The sequence below is a fragment of the Bufo bufo genome, chromosome 4 (assembly GCF_905171765.1).
Source record: "Bufo bufo chromosome 4, aBufBuf1.1, whole genome shotgun sequence".
NCBI classification, from domain to species: Eukaryota; Metazoa; Chordata; class Amphibia; order Anura; family Bufonidae; genus Bufo; species Bufo bufo.
The window spans coordinates 178,052,885-178,075,145 of NC_053392.1; the positions used below are offsets into that span (position 1 = coordinate 178,052,885).

General features: G+C 44.7%; 1 protein-coding gene across 2 annotated transcripts in view; it reads left to right on the forward strand.

Annotated features, from left to right (window-relative positions):
• The window catches only part of KCNAB1 (potassium voltage-gated channel subfamily A member regulatory beta subunit 1), a 393,898-nt gene that overhangs the window by 186,610 nt on the left and 185,027 nt on the right, over positions 1–22,261 (forward strand). Inside the window, exon 1 of one of the 2 annotated variants that reach the window (XM_040428137.1) lies at positions 7,532–8,247. The exons of the other annotated variant lie outside the window; for it this stretch is intronic. Coding sequence (XP_040284071.1) covers positions 8,030–8,247 — 218 coding nt within the window. The 5' untranslated portion in view covers positions 7,532–8,029. Of the gene's footprint in view, positions 1–7,531; positions 8,248–22,261 lie in introns of those variants that run through there. 2 annotated transcript variants of the gene reach the window in all.

Genomic DNA, 22,261 nt, shown 5'->3' on the forward strand with positions numbered 1-22,261 from the left:
GGATAAGTTGTACTTTCTAACTGCACCATTTAATATTGCATACGATGTAGTAAGAAGCTGGAAAAATTCCAAATGAATTTGAGTTAGAAGAAAAAAAAAAAAGCTATTATGCCACAGTTTTATGGGTTTTGTTTTGACAGTGCTCCCTATGTGGTAAAACTGACCCATGCCGTTCATTTTCTGGGTCAGTACGATTCCAAAGATACCACATGTATACAGTTTTTCTTGTGTTTTTAATACTAAAAAAAATTTGGAAAATAATTTATTTTTTCTTTTTATTGTCATATTCTGACCGCCCTGAACTTTTTGTGGGGTGGCTCATTTTTTGTGGGAAAATCTGTATTTTTTTTTTAATACCATTTTGGAGTGTGTATTTTTATCACTTTTTTTTATTTATGGGAGGCGAAGCAAAGAAAAAATGGTGAATCGGGCATTTAGATTTTTTTCTTTCGATTACACCTTTTGTCATATAGTTTAATAGTTGAATTTTTTTTTATTTTTACATTTTTTAAGTCACCCTAGATGACTATAATAATATAATAAGCAATCATTAGATTGCTTCTACAATACATTGCTATTGCAGTTCATTGCAGATTTGCTATGTTCTTGTTCCACCTGCAGGAACTATAAGGTCTCTTTCACACGGGCGTTGCGGGAAAATGTGCGGGTGCGTTACGGGAACACCCGCAATTTTTCCGCACGAGTGCAAAACATTGTAATGCGTTTTGCACTCGCCTGAGAAAAATCGCGCATGCTTGGTACCCAAACCCGAACTTCTTCACAGAAGTTCAGGCTTGGGATCGGTGTTCTGTAGATTGTATTATTTTCCCTTATAACATGGTTATAAGGGAAAATAATAGCCTTCTGAATACAGAATGCATTGTAAAACATCGCTGGAGGGGTTAAAAAAATAATAATAATAATTTAACTCACCTTAGTCCACTTGATCGCGGCCCGGCATCTCCTTCTGTCTTCATCTGATCTCTGTGCAGCAACAGGACCTTTGGTGACGTCATTCCGGTCATCACATGATTCATCACCATGGTAAAAGATCATGTGATGGATCATGTGATGACTGGAGTGACGTCACCACAGGTCCTTTACCTGTAATTAATGCTCACCACAGGTCCTGTTCAGCAAAGGAGACAGAAGGAGATGGCGGGCCACGATCAAGTGGACTAAGGTGAGTTAAAAAAAATGTAAAAAAAATTTTTAACCCCTCCAGCGCTGTTTTACTATGCATTCTGTATTCAGAATGCTATTATTTTCCCTTATAACCATGTTATAAGGGAAAATAATAATGATCGGGTCTCCATCCCGATCGTCTCCTAGCAACTCCTTGCTTGCGGATGCTTGTGATTTTCACGCAACCCCATTAATTTCTACATCAGATGCCATGGTTACAAGGTTACATGGTTGAAGGTCGTGGGTTCGAATCCCAGCAGAAACCTTTTCTGAAATACAAGCAGTGACTCCATATATGGACATACAGGACGGGACACAATACAGGGAGGGACACAGGAAGAGGCTGCATCGCATCGCTGACATGGAGGTAAGTAGAAGTGTTTATTTTTTTTTTTTTTAATACCCGACTGTTACTGCCATGGGGGGAGCGGGGGGGGGGGGGGCACTTGATACTGGCACCTGGGGGGGGGGGTTTGGCACCTGATATTGGCACATGGCGGGGGGGGGGGGGGGGGGAGAGAGAGGCACCTGATACTGTGGATGGCACTGTTCAGGGGAGGGGGATCTGTGGATGGCACTATTTAGGGGAGAGGGATCTGTGGATGGCACTATTTAGGGGAGAGGGATCTGTGGATGGCACTATTTAGGGGAGAGGGATCTGTGGATGGCACTATTTAGGGGAGAGGGATCTGTGGATGGCACTATTTAGGGGAGGGGGGATCTGTGGATGGCACTATTTAGGGGAGAGGGATCTGTGGATGGCACTATTTAGGGGAGAGGGATCTGTGGATGGCACTATTTAGGGGAGAGGGATCTGTGGATGGCACTATTTAGGGGAGGGGGGATCTGTGGATGGCACTATTTAGGGGAGAGGGATCTGTGGATGGCACTATTTAGGGGAGGGGGGGATCTGTGGATGGCACTATTTAGGGGAGGGGGGATCTGTTGATGGCACTATTTAGGGGAGGGGGATCTGTGTATGGCACTATTTAGGGGAGGGGGATCTGTGGATTGCACCATTTAGGGGAGAGGGATCTGTTGATGGCACTATTTAGGGGAGGGGGATCTGTGGATGGCACTATTTAGGGGAGGGGGGATCTGTGGATGGCACTATTTAGGGAAGGGGGATCTGTGGATGGCACTATTTAGGGGAGGGGGGATCTGTGGATGGCACTATTTAGGGGAGGGGGGATCTGTGGATGGCACTATTTAGGGGAGGGGGGATCTGTGTATGGCACTATTTAGGGGAGGGGGATCTGTTGATGGCACTATTTAGGGGAGGGGGATCTGTGGATGGCACTATTTAGGGGAGGGGGATCTGTGGATGGCACTATTTAGGGGAGGGGGGATCTGTGGATGGCACTATTTAGGGGAGGGGGATCTGTGGATGGCACTATTTAGGGGAGGGGGGCTCTGTGGATGGCACTATTTAGGGGAGGGGGGATCTGTGGATGGCACTATTTAGGGGAGGGGGGATCTGTGGATGGCACTATTTAGGGGAGGGGGGATCTGTGGATGGCACTATTTAGGGGAGGGGGATCTGTTGATGGCACTATTTAGGGGAGGGGGATCTGTTGATGGCACTATTTAGGGGAGGGGGATCTGTGGATGGCACTATTTAGGGGAGGGGGATCTGTGGATGGCACTGCTATGGGGAGGGGGATCTGTGGATGGCACAGAGGGGGGGGGGGCCCATAATTTTTTTTTGCTATGGGGCCCATGCATTTCTAGCTACGCCCCTGGTTACAACTGGCTTTAAAACAGCAGAAACCCAACAGCTATGGCACTTGATGCGCCTGCGAGAGGATGCCATTTTTAAAGACTGGGCTTCTACTGAATTCAGAAAGGGTTAAAGGGGTTTTCCGGGATTACTATGGCTTTCAACAGATAATTTAGTTGGGTATTTCATGTACATCTATCTATATTCTTTTTCAAATTTGGATCCTCCTGGCTCGTTTTCACCATGTAAACAAATGACTCTGGTTTATTACATCCAGTACGCAACACTTCCTATTGTCAGGGGTCGATTGGTCATGAGGAAATTTCCAGGTGGGCGTATTCCCACAGGGCCACCAGAGCCCTCCCCACTGCCACTGGCTGTGTGCATACTACTGAGGGAACTATACTGGTCATTATTAGAGAAAGTCCAGGCAGCATGCTGAAGGTCACGCTGCCTTGGTGTTGTGGCCCACATCTCACCTCCTAAGCCCCCTGCTCCATATCCATATACAACTGGAAGAGGACACGTGGTAGCTATTGATGGCCACCTCAAAGGGACAGCTTCTGGAATGATATTCTGTGCTGCACTATGGTAGTACTGACCCTGCCAACTTGTATGAACCCATCTACTTGTGCTTTCACTGTCTTCTATCACTTTGGGCCCACCTACAACATTGGGGCCACGATTAGGTTTTTTCCAGGGCCACTTTAAGTTCCCAGTCCGCCCCTGCCTGTTGCAGTATCCAACCAAACGTCTGATGGGTGGGAATCGCTATAAACTAGCCAGGCATTGTTAAGGATGGTGCTGGAGCTGTGGCAGAGAAAGGAGAAGTGCTTCCTGGGGTCGAGCACCGGCTGTTTTTACAGAAAAAGATTCCGATACCAGATACTGTAGCTACAATGATAAGATATGATGGATTGTATAACATTTGATATCCCCTGATTGTACTTTGGTTTTAGATAATCTTTCATTGTGTTCCAATAAATTAGATGCCACAAGTATAAGGACTTGATGTGCTTACTAGGAACATACAGTATCTCTCAGATGTGTCACAGCAAGCGTTTAAAGATTAAAGTGGAGCCCATCTTTTGTACTGGTTTACACTACCACACTCTCAAACACAAGGATATAGGATGAGTTTTACGATTTTTTTCCCAATCTCCCTTCCATCATCTGTGGGTTAACTCCACCAAACTATTGTTATTTGGGCCTGAGAAGTCAGGATCCCTGAATAAGTACTAATACACTTCCTCTCTTCAGGGGTCCTATAGCAGCCACATGATGTGCCTCTATGGTATGTGTATGCCTTTAAGATCACTGAACATATCAATACCTCCAAGCTTGTACTTTTACAGAGGTCTATTATGAGGGCACAGACCAGGGGCGTTGCTAGGTCAAATCATTCGGGGCCTGGGCCCCTAATGTTTTATCCCATGCCCCGAATGTACTGCCTCCTGCTAGATACAACTGTATTGCTCTCCTCAGGACGGCAAAACAATTGAATGCTAATACAATGGAAGAGCTGAAGGACCTGTGGTGACATCACAGGTCATGTGTTCAGCAAAACAAGCAGTGGTTGAGAAGGACCTGCGATGATGTCACCATCATGTGACCAGTGCAGGAGAGGACCCCAGTGAAGGACAAGTCATGAGGAAGAAGCTGTGGTGAGGTCTGTACATGAGGAGAGGTAAGTGAAGGGAGAGGCGGAGCAATGCTGGGAGTTGTGGTTATTTAACTGGGACTGTATGTTAGGGCTGAAGGGAGGGATGTTATTTACATGGAACTGTATGTTGGAGGTGGCTGGGGAGGGGGTGATGTTATTTACATGGGACTGTATGTTGGAGGGGGTGATGTTATTTATATGGGACTGTATGTTGATGGAGATTGTAGGAGGGAGTGCTGTTATTTACATGGGACTGTATGTTGAAGGCGGCTGTGGGAGGGATTGATGTTATTTACATAGGACGGTATGTTGGAGGGGGCTGGGGCAGAGTGATGTTATTTACATGGGACTGTATGTTGAAGGTGGCTGTGGGAGGGAGTGATGTTATTTACATGGGACGGTATGTTGGAGGGGGCTTGGGCAGAGTGATGTTATTTACATGGAACCCTTGCAACGCCCCCTGGCACTGACTGTAAATGAGAATGTTATAGGGTTTCTAGTTATTACTAGCAATGTTATGGGGGACGCTAGCTATTGTTTGTAGTGTTTTGTGGCACTGATTATAGCAGGCAATATTTGAGGCACTGATTGCGGCAGAGGAACACACACTTGTCTGATGCCTCCTTTACAAAATTGAATTGAATCAGGCTTTGAAAATCAATATGTACTCGCTATTAATTTATCCGATTACAAGATGGAACATTTCAGCAGTTGAGTTTTCTCCATTGGAAAATAACTTGAAAATCGTATGAATAAGTAGATTTTATACTATTCTTGTGTCATCATTTACTATATGGTAAGAAGTTTATAAACTGGGGTTTCTAAGGGAAACCCCTTCCCAGAATCTGTAAGAAATAAAAAGAAAATGACGCAAACAACTTTTTAATATATTACTTATCTTTGGAATTGTTCCCTGCTGCTAGTCCCTGTTGGTCAGTATGTACTAGGTCTCACTGGTGTTGTGCCCATGGTGGCATAATATCATTTGGCCCGAATATCCAATGACTCGCAGTGAGGTTTTGTCTATAATAACTTAATGCCCCATGGCACCCATCAGTTACCAAGGCCACATAACATCACATCACCATGTCACTGAAACCTAGTAGAGAATATGGCCAACTAAATGTCTGTTTGTAGCCCTAGCCTTCATATCCCACTTCAGTTATGTTTACTAAGAAAATATAAAAAGTTCCATAAAAACTCCTGCGCCCCCAGATTACGCCATCTGCAGACCAGCAGTCTTGTATTTGCAGTGACCCTCTGATTACAGATCAAAAAATGGACGGAGGAACTGAATATTTGACAAAATGCTGACCCCCTGCACCAGCCTTTTACTGTCCTGAAGGTGCCTCATCTAGCCTCATGGATGGTGCATCTTTTGTAATTATATTCGGTACATGTTTTATAACATCTGTTCTAATAAAATGCTCTAAATATCTGAGGTTTGCTGCCGTTTCTGTGCACGCTCATATATTTCTTTAATTGTGCAGTACTCAGGGATGCTGGCCCAGGATGAATCCTTTTGTTTAGGATCAATTCAATTAAACTTCTGTCTCTCATGTGTGTCCCTATGGAGCCTCCTCATGCTGATTGCTCTAACCAGGGATGCTCAACCTGCGGCCCTCCAGCTGTTATAAAACTACAACTCCTATCATGCCCTGCTGTAGGCTGTCCTGGCATGCTGGGAGCTGTAGTTTTGCAACAGCTGGAGAGCCGCAGGTTGGGCATCCCTGATCTAAATAATACTTACAATGTACACATATATGGATTTTTTTCCATCTCACCTGTATTTGCTTGTAAGTGAATGGTATACAGGGACTAATAGTTATAATTGAGCGTGTGGGGGTGGTCGTGCTGCGCTGCTGCATGGAAGATGTTGTTCTTCTATATAAGAATTTACTTCTGGTGCAGTGTGAGTTTTTGGAGGCTTAAAGTAATTCACTTGCTCTGTAAAGCATATAAATCACTACAGTACATTGCAGCCACGGAGAGTTCTGCTCAAACCTTGGCACATACTGTAGACTTCTAGGCTCTGTGCATTGAGCTATGCTGTTTGGATTCTGCAGTGTTACAAAAACCAAGTGTGGTTCTTGTGTATTGTAGGGAAGAGCTGACACAGGTCCTGCATCACCCCAGTGTGTGACAATGGGCAGATGATGTTCTGCTCCTTATCACCCTGGGCACATCATGTACTTAAAGGGAACCTGTCACCGGGATTTTGTGTATAGAGCTGAGGACATGGGTTGCTAGACGGCCGCTAGCACATCCGCAATACCCAGTCCCCATAGCTCTGTGTGCTTTTATTGTGTAAAATAAACAGGGAAGTAACACTATGATGACACTGCGCATGCGCTAGCTCGCACATCGCAAAATTACGGCGCTTTAGCTTTCTGATGTCGGCGAGCAAGGAGGAGATTTGGAGGATGCGGGGCGGTGCTGGGCTCCTTCACGCTGGACTCATCTCAGGGACAGGACTCATCTCCGGTTAATTTGCATATGTATCAAATTGGTTTACTTACACAATAAAAGCACACAGAGCTATGGGGACTGGGTATTGTGGATGTGCTAGCAGCCATCTAGCAACCCATGCCCTCAGCTCTATACACAAAACCCCGGTGACAGGTTCCCTTTAAGAGGACGCAGAGATGTTCACCCTCTCACTGCTGACATGATTATCAACTCCAGAGAGCTGCTTGTCACAGGCTACTACTAACATGAGGTTTTCATATTTGGGGTGTAGAGAAGTTTTGGGTAACCAAAGAATACAGTAATGCAGCCTGAAGCCAGAGCCTTCTCTAATTAGTGGTGCTGTAAATGCTTGCAACCTCCACATTTCCCTTCTGATGTGCTGCTAAGAAATACAGCACACTCCTCACTTCTTAAAGAGCCATTCCCACCATCTGCCTCTCACTACAGGCGCTGCATGCTGGAACAAAGCAGAGCCTGGGCTAGCTTCACACTCAGCAGCACATGAAAGGAAGGCTCCTGCCTGTCACATCTCACACCATCACACTCCTCAACTAGATGGAGATCTCCTGTCCTCAGGGAGCCTGAAGTGATTAAAGGTCCTTCCAGGTCTGGAGGATATTGTCTGTTCATCAGCTGATGGTCTTCAGAGAGCAGAAGTCTTCACATATTGAGAGGCACCTGCACTGATTTGTTTCTAAGACTGCACCAGGACAGAAGAGTGAACAGTGGGCGATTATGGGGGCACAAGACTCTTTTGATTGAATTTGCAAGTCCTGGAGGATTTGATGGAATGAAATTCCTTGTGAGCTCACTGCCTGGTGGTCTCCTGACTTCTCAGAAGCTTACTGGTGGCATCCCAAGGACACAGGACACCCTCCCCTGAACTCTAATCCTGACACTTGCACTCATTGATCTCTGGCAGCTTCCAGTAGAAGGGATCCATGAGCCTCTGAACATCAGACTGCTTGGTCACAGAGTATCCAGCAGAAGCCATGCAAGTCTCCATAGCCTGCACAGAGCACAACCTCAAGAGTAGGAATGGGGACGATAGGCACAGCAAGCAGAACTCCAGCGGTCCAAATGTGGTCAATGCAGCCAGGGCAAGGTTCCGCACTGTGGCCATCATTGCCAGGAGTCTGGGAACTTTCACTCCCCAGCACCATATCTCACTGAAGGAATCCACAGCCAAGCAAACTGGCATGAAATACAGGTAAGTTGTGCTCCTCAGAAGAATGCTTGTGTAGGATAAATGGGTAGATAGATAAGAGACAGACATAAATCAGATACAGTAACTAGACATAAAAGAGATAGAAAAGAGATAAATAGAAAAGAGAACACTAGATATGAAATAGGTAGACAGATAATAATGTATGTGACGCCTTTTCACTCATATATAGTTATAGATCAATGGTGGAGGTTCTCACATAACTTTTTCAAGCTGTCTGTGGCATTAAACATGTGGTTGCATTAGATTATCAATATACTCTTATTTTCATCCACCATACTCTATATAATTTTGTGTAACATAAAGATCACAATATATTGTTCTTATATAGGGCGAACTTATTCTGTAGCCATGTACAGACAATACAATTAATCCGGGTCCTTCATGGGGCTGGTAATTTGCCCTATGGGTAATGTTGATAAAAGAGGACCTGTCCTCTCTCTTCACATGTCTGTTGTAGTAATGACTTGTATTCCCCATAAAATAGCTTCTATGCAACATATTTTCCCATTACTTTGTGTTCTGTCATCCCTCTATTATTCCTCCTAACTATTTATGAACAAATTGAAACTGGGCATTACTATCTCCCCTGTCAGTGAGGTGTGTCTCTCTACGCAGTCTGCCGCTGTCAGCATTGATAGGGCAGCGTCGACTGCGCAAGGACTGACTGATACCACCCAGTTGTCAATGTACACATGACGAGTTAGTAGGAATAATAGAGGAATGACACAGTAATTACTAAACTAGAGTGAGAGGTTTTTTTATGCTAAGGCCTCATGCACACGACCGTTGTTTTGGTCCGCATCCAAGCCGCAGTTTTTGCGGCTCGGATGCGGACCCATTCACTTCAATGGGGCCGCAAAAGATGCGGACAGCACTCCGTGTGCTGTCCGGATCCGTTGCTCCGTTCCGTTGCCCCGCAAAAAAAATTGAACATGTCCTATTCTTGTCCGTTTTGCGGACAAGAATAGGCATTTCTACAATGGGCCGCCCGTTCCGTTCCGCAAATTGCGGAAGGCACACGGACGGCTTCCGTTTTTTTGCGGATCCGCGGTTTGCGGACTGGTCGTGTGCATGAGGCCTAAACATGTTTTTACACTTGTAGTGCCAACATATTCTGCAGCGCTGTATACAGAAGGTACTCACTCAGACTGGAACCTGTCCCTTTTGGGGCTCACACGCTACTTTCCTTATCTCAACAAAACACATATTGATGAGGCTCATTTTCAAAGGAAGCCAATTAATACTTTCAGAGTGAGGATTATTTGGAGGAAGCGCATGCAAAATGATGATGTACCAACTCCTTGCAGATGCTGCCCTGGTTCTATGCAGACCCAGGGGGCAGTACTAACTAGCTTACTACTTAGTCATCCACATATACCCATACAGCACTAAAAATGTCATTAACTATTTTTTTAGTCCTCCCTCCAGGAAATTGCTTCTGACTTTTATTTATTTCGATAGAAATCAATTATGACATTTTCCATGTGCAAAAAAAAAAATCGCCGTTTGCAGATTATTACTTGAAATGGAACAAGAACCGTCTCTTTTTTTATTCTCAGTTGAAATAGATGGTATGATGACGCCAAAAAATGTTAAAAATGAGTTTTATTGCAGCTGGCTGAAGTTAGCGAGGCAAACAATTCTCATTTTACACCCATTTATAAATGTTTGGCCCATGGTATCATTTCCCTAAAACTGGCCAGGATGATTTAGGAAATGAAACGTTTAGGGTAATGTGGAGTTGATTTGCTGTGACTGTGATTGATAATAATTGAATGGAGCTAAAGGAAACCAGGGTATTACTCATAAATCAGAGCTTAGGGTTAATGATTACTGCAAGGTGAATCCCATAAATAAGCTCTGCGCACTTACATATGTAGCTACTGTACTAGACAACTGCAGTGATTTATCATTCACAGCTCAGCGGAGCGGAACGTTATGGTGCGTCAATGGGGGTGATCTGAACTGGGGTGTATAAAGAAAGTGTAATATGCTGTAGATGCTGCACTGCATCACATCATTGTCCCCTCTCAGCCCCGTGTACATACCACTGCATAAAAAAGTATTACATGAATTGGCGTTACACATATCCATTTTTACTTCAGTCTTAGGCCTCTTTTTTCCGTTTCCGTTCCGTTTTTTGCGTTCCGTATACGGACCATATACAGAACCATTCATTTCAATGGATCCGCAAAAAAAACGTTGCCTTCCGTTTACGTATTTCCGTTCCGTTCAGGGATAGAACATGTCCTATTATTGTCCGCATAATGGACAAGGATAGTACTGTTCTATCAGGTTCTATAACGGACCGCAAAATACAGAAAAAGCCATACGGTCGTGTGCAAGAGGCCTTACTTCAGCAAATAGCATTTATCATGTAGAGAAAGTTAATACAAGGCACTTACTAATGTATTGTGATTGTCCATATTGCCTCCTTTGCTGTCTGGATTCATTTTTCCATCACATTATACACTGCTCATTATGACCACCGCTGCAGCACAGATACGAGGTCGGGCCGGGACAGGAGTTGCTGTATATGCGTGCCTTTGTGAGCTCCCACGGTCCTGGCCACCAGAGAGGCTGATCATTTTTCCTATATTGTGCAAGCACGACCACCGCTGCTGGATTGCTGGGTGGTCGTAAACCATGGTTACAAGCAGTGTATAATGTGATGGAAAAATAAATCAAGCCAGCAAAGGAGGCAATATAGACAATCACAATATCATACCATAATATCACAATATTAACCACCTCCCGACCGCCTAACGCAGGGATGCGTCCTGCGGGAGGCCGGGTTATTCCTCCTGGACGCATCGATGCGTCATCTCGCGTGAGCCAAGATTTCCTGTGAACGCGCGCTCACAGGATCGCAAGGTAAACGAGTTGATCTACAGCCTACCAGCGGCGATCATTCGCTGGCAGGCTGTAGATGCGATTTTTTTAACCCCAGAAAGGTATATTAGACGCTGTTTTGTGAACAGCGTCTGATATACCTGCTACCTGGTCCTCTGGTGGTCCCTTTTGCTTGGATCGACCACAAGAGGACACAGGCAGCTCTGCAAGTGGCACCAATCACCACACCACACTACACCCCCCCCCCTCCCCCGTCACTGGCAATGTGCTTTTCGCATTTTGCGGATCTGCACATTGCCAGAACTATATAGAAAATGCCTTTTCTTGTCCGCAATTGCGGACAAGAATAGGACATGTTCTATATTTTTGCGGAACGGAAGTGCGGACCCGGAAGTGCAGATCCGCAATTCCGGATTCGAGCGGGACAAAGTCTGTCCCCATAGAAATGAATGGGTCCGCAATTCCGTTCCGCAAAATGTGGAACAGAATTGCGGACGTGTGAATGGAGCCTAAGGGTCCCTTATCACCGCCAGTTAGTTAGCTACTTGTTAGGTAGTTAGCGCCCACCGCACCGCAGTCACTGATTAGTCGCTGATTAGCGTCATTGCTGTCGCTAATCAGCACTAGTACTATATAGTATCTGTAAGTGATCAAGACTGATCACAATCAGATCTATATCAGTACATTAGCGTCACCTTAGGCTCTACAAAAAACGCAGTGTTCGCCCGATCAGGCCTGATCTTGTGCTCACACTTGCGTTCAGTCCGCCCCACCGCAGTGACAGAAATGTTTTTTTTCTGATCACTGCAAAAACACCATAAAATCGCTGCGGCGCTATAAAGATCACTTTTGAGCTTTGTGGATCTTTATTAGCGATCGCAGCTTTTTTGTTTTTTGCACATTTTTTGGCAGAGATTTTTTCATCCACATTGATCGATGCGAATGAAGAAATCTGTGCCGTTCATTTTTTCTTTCAGCCCAGAGGCTGAACGAAAAAAAAAATCTCATTACCCGTATGCTCAATATAAGGCATCATGCACACGACCGTTCCGTTTTTTGCGGTCCGCAAACCACGGATGCGCAAAAAACGGAAGGCGCCCGTGTTGACTTCCGCAATTTGCGGAACGGGCGCCGGCAATATAAATGTCTATTCTTGTCCGCAAAGCGCGGACAAGAATAGGACATGTTATATTTTTTTAGCGGGGCCGCGGAACGGAGCCACGGATGCGGACAGCACACGGAGTGCTGTCCGCATCTTTTGCGGCCCCATTGAAATGAATGGGTCCGCATCCGAGCCGCTAAAAACGGCAGTTCGGATGCGGACCCAAACAACGGTCGTGTGCATGAGGCCTAGGGAAAATAGCAGAAACTCCTAATGCTGGCCATACATGTAATGATTGCGGAGACCCTCAAATGCCAGGGCAGTACAAACACCCCACAAATGACCCCATTTTGGAAAGAAGACACCCCAAGGTATTCGCTGAGGGGCATATTGAGTCCATGAAAGATTTAACTTTTTGTCACAAGTTAGCGGAAAGGGAGACTTTGTGAGAAAAAAATAAATAAATCAATTTCCGCTAACCTGTGCCAAAAAAAATATATTCTAGGAACTCGCCATGCTCCTCACGGAATACCTTGGGGTGTCTTCTTTCCAAAATGGGGTCACTTGTGGGGTATTTATACTGCCCTGGTATTTTAGGGGCCCTAAAGCGTGAGAAGTAGTTTGGAATCCAAATTCATAAAAAATGCCCTGTGAAATCCTAAGGCCTCTTTCACACGGGCGTTGCGGAAAAATGTGCGGGTGTGTTGCGGGAACACCCGCGATTTTTCCGCGCGAGTGCAAAACATTGTAATGCGTTTTGCACTCGCGTGAGAAAAATCGCGCGTGTTTGGTACCCAAACCCGAACTTCTTCACAGAAGTTCGGGCTTGGGATCGGTGTTCTGTAAATAGTATTATTTTCCCTTATAACATGGTTATAAGGGAAAATAATAGCATTCTGAATACAGAATGCTAAGTAAAACAGGGCTGGAGGGGGTTAAAAAAAAAAAAAAATCATTTAACTCACCTTAATCCACTTGCTCGCGATGCCGCGCATCTCCGTCTGACTCTTTTACTGTATAGGACCTGTGGAGAGCATTAACTATAGTTTAAGGACCTGGGATGACTTCACTCTGGTCATCACATGGTACGTCACATGATCTTTTACCATGGTGAATCACCATGGTAAAAGATCATGTGAAGTACCATGTGATGACCGGAGTGACGTCATCCCAGGTCCTTAAACTATAGTTAATGCTCTCCACAGGTCCTATACAGTAAAAGAGTCAGACGGAGATGCCCGCATCGCGAGCAAGTGGATTAAGGTGAGTTAAATGATTTTTTATTTTTTTTAACCCCCTCCAGCCCTGTTTTACTATGCATTCTGTATTCAGAATGCTATTATTTTCCCTTATAACCATGTTATAAGGGAAAATAATAAGGTTCGGGTGTCCATCCCGATCGTCTCCTAGCAACCGTGCGTGAAAATCGCACCGCATCCGCACTTGCTTGCGGATGCTTGCGATTTTCACGCAACCCCATTCATTTCTATGGGGCCTGCGTTACGTGAAAAACGCACAAAGAGGAGCATGCTGCGATTTTCACGCAACGCAAAAGTGATGCGTGAAAATCACCGCTCGTGTGCACAGCCCCATAGAAATGAATGGGTCAGTATTCAGTGCGGGTGCAATGCGTTCACCTCCCGCATCGCATCCGCGCGGAATACTCGCTCGTGTGAAAGGGGCCTAAAGGTACTCTTTAGAATTTGGGCCCCTTTGTGCACCTAGGCTGCAAAAAAGTGTCACACATGTGGTATCGCCGTACTCAGAAGAAGTAGGGAAATGTGTTTTGGGGTGTATTTTTACATATACCCATACTGTGTGTGAGAAATATCTCTGTAAATGGCAACTTTTTAATTTTTTTTATACAAAGTTGTCAATTTACAGAGATATTTCTCTCACCCAGCATGGGTATATGTAAAAATACACCCCAAAACACATTGCCCTACTTCTCCTGAGTACAGCGATACTACATGTGTGACACTTTTTTGCAGCCTAGGTGCGTAAAGGGGCCGAAAGTCCAACGAGTACCTTTAGGCTTTACAGGGTTGCTCAGAATTTAGCCCCGCCCAAAATGCCAGAACAGTAAACACACCCCACAAATGACCCCATTTTGGAAAGTAGACACCCCAAGGTATTCACTGAGGGGCATAGTGAGTCCGTGGGAGATTTTTTATTTTTTTGCCAGAAGTTAGCAGAAATGGAAACTTTATTATTTATTTATTTTTCTCAGAAAGTGTCATTTTCCGCTAACTTGTGAAAAAATATTAAATTATACATGAACTCACCATGCCCCTCCGCGAATACTTTGGGGTGTCTTCTTTCTTAAATGGGGTCATTTGGGGGGTATTTATACTATCCTGGCATTCTAGCACCTCAAGAAACAAGACAGGTGCTCAGAAAGTCAGAGCTGCTTCAAATGCGGAAATTCACATTTTTGTACCATAGTTTGTAAATGCTATAACTTTTGCGCAAACCAATAAATATACACTTATTTGATTTTTTTTTTATCAAAGACATGTAGCACAATAAATTCTGACACAAACTTGTATAGAAATGTAATTATATTTGAACAATTTAACCAGAGAAAGTTAAAAATACACTTTTTTTGAGAAAATTGCGGCCTATTTTGATTAATATCGGAAAAACGAAAAATCTTAGCAGCAATCAAATACCACCAAAAGAAAGCTGTATTTGTGAGAATAAAGGAGGTAAAATTCATTTGGGTGGTAAGTTGCATGACCGAGCAATAAACTGTGAAATTAGTGTAGTGCAGAATTGTAAAAAGTGGTCTGATCATTAAGGGTGTTTAAGCTATGGGAGCTGAGGTGGTTAAGCAGTGTCTGACTGGGGTTTCTAGGGCTCACTAGTAAAATTCATTCTGGGGGCAAATACATGCAAATACTATGTGCTCACACAGCAGCAGGACACTCAAGATGATTGATTATGGAGGTACCTACAACAACTTCAGAAACTTCAAAAAGGCAGGGCCCTGGGGAAAAGGATACCTGCTGGCCAGCCTCTGTACATTGACGTCATCTAAGCCAACTGTGCCATGTGCCACTTGTGTAAGAAGTGGGAGACTGGGGGCCCAACCATACTCAGGGCCCTCAGGGTGATTCCACTGTTCTCCTGTGGGCTAGTCCGAGGCTGTTAGTAAGGGCTCATGCCCAGAAACGTAAGGGCTCCGTGCCCATTCTGCGGGCCGCATACGGCGGTTCCTCAATACACGGGTTACCAGCCGTGTGCATTCCGCATCACGGATGAGGACCCATTATCTTGAATGGGTCCTCAAATCCAGAGATGCGGTGCAGAAGCACAGATTGGAACCCCACGGAAGTACTACGGGTTGCTTCCGTGGTGTTTCTGGCCGTGCCTCCGCACCGCAAAAAAGTAGTGCATGCACTACTTTTTTGCGGTGTGGGCCGTCGGATGCGGATTGCGTACCCAATTCAAGTGAATGGGTCCGCGATACGGATGCGGCTGCCCCACGGTCGGGGCCCGTGCATTGCGGACCGCAATTTTCAGTCCGCAACATGGACACGGAGCCCTTACGTTCATGGGCATGAGCCCTAGGTGTCTTGTATTAACTTTGTCTACATGATAAATGCCATTTGCTGAAGTGAGACAACCCCTTTAAATTTGGTTCATAAAGTGGTCTATGAATGATGCATCCAGATGAACAGATTGACGTCCCATATACTGAAGGATGAACTGCAGTGCTGACGTTGTCCATGCTTCTTCTTCGAGACCAGTGTGGTCACTTTGCCTCTTCAGCAATTATCTTTTCCAACGTGTCACTGAATATTTGGAATTTACAGCAAGCAGTCATTAAAACATTAAATCAGTCATTAAAACACATTGTCCTAAAGGGTTTCATCTGTTTAGTGTATCATATAGGGAGCTGTAGGTGCACAAGGGAAGTAAATACCAATGGAAAAATTCATTGCTTCATACCTTTCTCTGTGTATTGAAAAGGGTGAAATTTGTGGTGCAAATCCCCAACATTAATTGACATGATGCATGTTTAAAATCTGCAGCTACGTTTTTTTTGTACAGTGTGTGACCGCTCTTCAGTAAATGTGCTGCTGTGTCGAGTCCAGTGTTTACAAGCCAAGCAGCTGAAGGTGGGCGGGGCTGCGGGATGACTGACAGCTCTAATGTGCTGCTGTGTCGAGTCCAGTGTTTACAAGCCAAGCAGCTGAAGGTGGGCGGGGCTGCGGGATGACTGACAGCTCTAATGTGCTGCTGTGTCGAGTCCAGTGTTTACAAGCCAAGCAGCTGAAGGTGGGCGGGGCTGCGGGATGACTGACAGCTCTAATCTCACATCTAGCTCTTCTGCACAGCACTTACAATCATTTTCAGAAATGTATATTTGTATACTCAGCTTATGTGTATTTGTATCATGTCTTATAGGGATGGCAGTTCTGTGCAGCGTAATACACACAGAGTAGTATAATGTCATTAAAGGTCCATAATATACATACCTAGTGTAATAAGGTAGTGGGAGAGAAGTGCAGGAAAATCATATTTCACACTTGTGCCTCTCCCTGGTACAATCAAAAGAATTCAGCCACCATTCATTCTGACAACAGAGAGAGGAGAAGTCTTACCAGACATGGCAGCCCCTCTCCTCTCGGTTTAATGGCACCTGTGCCTTGGAGAATAGCTGTGGTAATTTGATATCCCCTTGCCTGCTCTCCCTGATTATCTGCATAAAGACATAGTCAGAGGCAGGAGAAAGCTGCATCATTTCCACCCTGCAAGACCTTCTGCAAGCATCAAGGGGGTCATTTGCTAGAATATAAAATCCCGCTGGCGGAAGATCCAACCAATTTATGAGGAGGTGCACGCCTATTAAGAAATTTGGAGAATCTATTGCTGTGTTTGCACCAGAACTGAAATCTCCTCCAGCATACCTCCCTACTTTTGAAAAGCATAAATATTTTCATACAAGGCCATGCCTCTAAGTCAAAACATAACTATACACACCCAATCCCACACCGTGCCCCCTTCATAATAGTAATGCCCAGATGTGCCGCCTTCACAGTAGTTATGCCCACATTGTGCCTCCATTCACATTAGTTATGCCCACATGTCCCCTTCACACTAGTTATGCCCAGATATGCCCCCTTTACAATAGTTATGCCTAGATGAGCCACCTTCACAGTAGTTATGCCCAGATGTGCCCCCTTCATAATAGTTATGCTCACACTGTGCCTCCATTTACAGTAGTTATGCCCACATGTGCCCCTTCACAGTAGGTATGCCAACAAGGGCCCCCTCTCCAACAGTTATTCCCACATGTGCCATCTTCACAATTTTTATGCCTAGATGTGCCCCTTTCACAACAGTCATGCCAACATTGTCCCCCCTTCACAGTAGTTATGCCATATGTGCCTCCTTCACAGTAGTTATGCCCAGATGTGCCCCCTCTCCAACAGTTTTGCCCACATGTGCCATCTTTATACCTAGATATGTGCCCCCTTCACAGGAAGTAAAAAAACAAAACAGTACATTTTCACCTAGTTCCTCCGATGATCACACTCCCAACAGCAGCACAATGCCATCACACATCCTTCTGCTGGGCTCTGTAGGAGGAGTCCACAGGCTGATTCCCGTCCGTTCCTCCTACACAGGCCAGCAGTGTAGAGCACCGGCAGCTGAGCTGAATGGTGAAGAGGGGAGTGGCCAGCTCCCTGTTTCACCATTACAATCAGCTGTCTGCGTCCATAGGATACAGGACAGCCACAGAAATCAGGGACTGTCCTACTGGATCCGGGCTGGTTGGGAGGTATGCTCCAGCCAGGCTCTGGAGTAGATTTCTGATGTAATGTGCACCCGTTTTCTGGCACACATGAGTCAGGTGGCGGAGCTCCACAAATTTTGTTGCAAACTGGCACTTGTGACAAACTTTGCAACTTTTCTATGCCCAAATACTGGTAACGCTTAGTAAATGACCCCCACCCCCAAGTGTTTTAACATCAACCACAAGGTTTTTATAGAGGTTTTTTGATTTTGTTTCAATCAATTTAGGGTCACAGTTCTGACTACAATAATAACTGTTTCTACTTTAAAGCCATGCCCACTTGGAAATACACTCAGTCTTTGTAAAGGGAGCAGCAGCTCAGATAATTGGTATCTATTGCTGTTAATGATATTTTATAGTTTATAAGGGAAGGTTCAAGAAAGGTGAACATGTGCGTTATATTATCAGGATATGTGATCTTTACTACTGGAATTGATGTAATAGCTGGAAATTGGAAAACTGTCTTTTCGGGTAAATACTGTCTCCTATTATCACCCTGGACTTGGGCGCTGATCATTGTATTCTTTGCATTATTACAATTCATTTGTTCTTGTTTTTCTGCTAAATTATTTAACTGAAAAGCCTTTTAACAAGTGCATTGATTCTGCCCTCAAAGTGGTGTGCCTGCTATCTGCAGATAGTATACAGTATATTACTGCCAATTACTGGTGGCTGTAATACAGAACTGTAGATAAACTAAGTGCATGGAGTGGTAGCAGTGCGTGACTAGGAAGCAGTCCACATCTTATTGCTACACGTTACATATATTTGATACCTTGATAATTACTATACCAGGGACCTTCGGCACTCCAGCTGCTGTGAAACTAATACTCCCAGCATGCAAACATGCTCAGCTGCTCTTCTAACTCCAACAGAAGTTAATGAAGCATTCTGGGAGTTGTAGTTTCTGAACAGCTGGAGTGCCGGAGGTTTCTGATCCCTGTACTATACTGTATGCCTGAATAATCATGTATCTTGTTCATGCCATATCTTGATACTAGACTATCAGGCAAATACTAGTTATATCCTGTTTATTCAAAAATATTGTCATAGAGAGATTCCCATCTTATACTGCTATGGCACATTGATATGATAAAACATTATGATTGTTGGGGGTCTGACCACTGACCCTGACAATCCCAATAATGAAAAGACCATGTACAGCTTTTTCCTTACACATAGGCACTCCTCATCCTCTCTGCAGAGATTTGCAGCACAGCCCCATTCATGATTGTGGATACATTTTCATGACGATCTATCAAATATATTTTGTATATTTTTCCGTCTGGTACTCTGAGGGAGGTTATTCAAGACTGTTGTTTCCTACACCAGTCTTGATCTTTTGTGCGCTGGATTATTTCACATGTGGCTGCTTTCTCCATCACATGGAAATCCAGAGGGTCCTACCCAACCCTCTATAAAACCTCCTTGGCAGTCGGTCACAGGGAGAAATTCCTCCAACTCCTATTACTGTCGGAAAAATTGTAGGGAACGAACCTTTATACAACCTTAATACAAATGCTTGTCCCCAATAATCTTCCTGCATAAAGGTGCTGCTAATCACCAGATGAAAGAGAAAAACATTGGTTCGTCGGATGAAATCATCATTTATGTGAACACCTAAATCATCGTTTCTGAGCAGCAGATCCTGCTGTATAAACAACGATCTGCTGCCCAGAAATAATGAATCTGTATGAGGATGAGCGATGGCAGTAGCTTGTCCCCATAAAGACCATTGCTTGTCCCCATACAGTGGAGGTGATAAACACAGCTTTTTACGTTCACTGATGACAGGCAGTTTTTGGGAAGATACGGTTCTTTCCCAATAATTTCCTTCTCAGTTGGCACATGTGAAAGAGATGTCTTTGATAGAACTGGTTTATAACCAAGTGTTAATTTTTTTTTTAAATGCCCAGAGTACCACAAACACTGCATATTTTTCGGCTGTCCCTACTCTGAGATCAACTGGGCGTGCAACAATTGTACTCTTGCAGGCGCATGCACAAGATGTTTGGGCCAGACATCGGAACAGTGAGGATGCCAGGCTCTGTCTTTCAGTGGGGGAGAAAGAGAGGCAACGGGGCAGGGTAAGAGAGGAAGTGGTGCTTCAAGGTTTAATAGGGTTGATCATGGTGACAGATGCTCTTTAAAAGGGTTGTCTTAAGTTTTTTTTATATTAATGACCTATCCTCAGGATAGGTCATCAATATCAGCTTGGCGGGGGTCCGACACTCTGTACCCCCACCGATCAGCTGTATGAGGAGACAGCGCGCGCACTGTGCACGTGCAAAGCTACAGCGAACAGGAAGAGAGAAGGGAGACGGCACGTGCACACCGCGCGCATGCCATCTCCTCATACAGCTGATCGGTGGGGGTGCAGAGTGTCGGGCCCCCGCCAAGCTGATATTGAGGACCTATCCTGAGGATAGGTCATCAATAGAAAAAACTTAGACAACCCCTTTAAAGAACATCTGTCACCATGATCAACCCTATTAAAGGGATTCTGTCATGAGATTTGAGCCCTATAAGCTAAACATATGGCCAGGTCCGTACTAATAACATGAATCCTAAACTGCCCTTATTAAACCTGCTTGTGGCTCTATTAGCCCAAAAAACTGTTTTTTATAAGCTGTCACTCACCTACCTAAGGTGCCCAAGGGGTTTTACGTTAACCCAGGGTGCCCGCCCGCACCCCTCGCCTCAGCCCCGCCTCCGCAATCCTCCCGTCCCTCTGCTAGATCCGGTGCCTGCGCACTAGGCTCAGCCTGATGTGCCGCGGACTCCTGGCAGCGGCTTCGTTGAGCGAAGTACGCATGCGCCGCCTGATGCACATGCGCACTTCGCTCAACGAAGCCGCTGCCAGGAGGCCGCGGCGCATCAGGCTGAGCCTAGTGCGCAGGCGCCGGATCTAGCAGAGGGACGGGAGGATTGCAGAGGCGGGGCTGAGGTGAGGAAGGCGGCGCTGGGCACCAGACGGCGAGGGGTGCAGGCGGGCACCCTGGGCTAACGTAAAACCCCTTGGGCACCTTAGGTAGGTGAGTGACAGCTTATAAAAAACTGTTTTTTGGGCTAATAGAGCCACAAGCAGGTTTAATAAGGGCAGTTTAGGATTCATGTTATTAGTACGGACCTGGCCATATGTTTAGCTTATAGGGCTCAAATCTCATGACAGAATCCCTTTAAACCTTGGAGCACCACTTCCTCTCTTACCCTGCCCCGTTGCCTAAGAATAGGTCATCGAGCAGTGAGAACAGTTTAAGTATCAGGCCCTCCTCACTACAAGTTACATATTAGTGACAGGCTCTTCCTCTGTAATTGATACATCATTGGTTTGGTGCTGTTTGGTGCCATTTAAACATGCTACATTTTTATAAAATTGTTCTGTGGACTAGTATCAGTCACAATGGTTTTTTCTACAAAATGGCAAAAGGCGCATGTATTATTATTATTATTATTACGATCTTCACACTTTATTTAATTACAGTCCTCACACAAGATTCATTCAGTAGAGTCCCTGTGGCACATGTACATGTATGACGGTAATGCAGCCTCCAAAAGCTCAGAAATAAGATAATAATGCACTTAGTGAAGTAGATGCAAGCATTATACATGGACAAAGTCCTCACTCTGATATGATAAAATCTGAGACACTTAGCCAATATATTTTGATCAAAACACATCTGAGCCCGCCTACCAAGCGCCAAGGTGGTCTCCGGTCAGGTGGGTCCTACGCTAAACCTACCTAAGCCATTGGGCTTCTATGTTCAGGAGCACAGACGCCGCACATACAGGGAGTGCAGAATTATTAGGCAAGTTGTATTTTTGAGGATTCATTTTATTATTGAACAACAACCATGTTCTCAATGAACCCAAAAAACTCATTAATATCAAAGCTGAATATTTTTGGAAGTAGTTTTTAGTTTGTTTTTAGTTTTAGCTATTTTAGGGGGATATCTGTGTGTGCAGGTGACTATTACTGTGCATAATTATTAGGAAACTTAACAAAAAACAAATATATACCCATTTCAATTATTTATTTTTACCAGTGAAACTAATATAACATCTCAACATTCACAAATATACATTTCTGACATTCAAAAACAAAACAAAAACAAATCAGTGACCAATATAGCCACCTTTCTTTGCAAGGACACTCAAAAGCCTGCCATCCATGGATTCTGTCAGTGTTTTGATCTGTTCACCATCAACATTGCGTGCAGCAGCAACCACAGCCT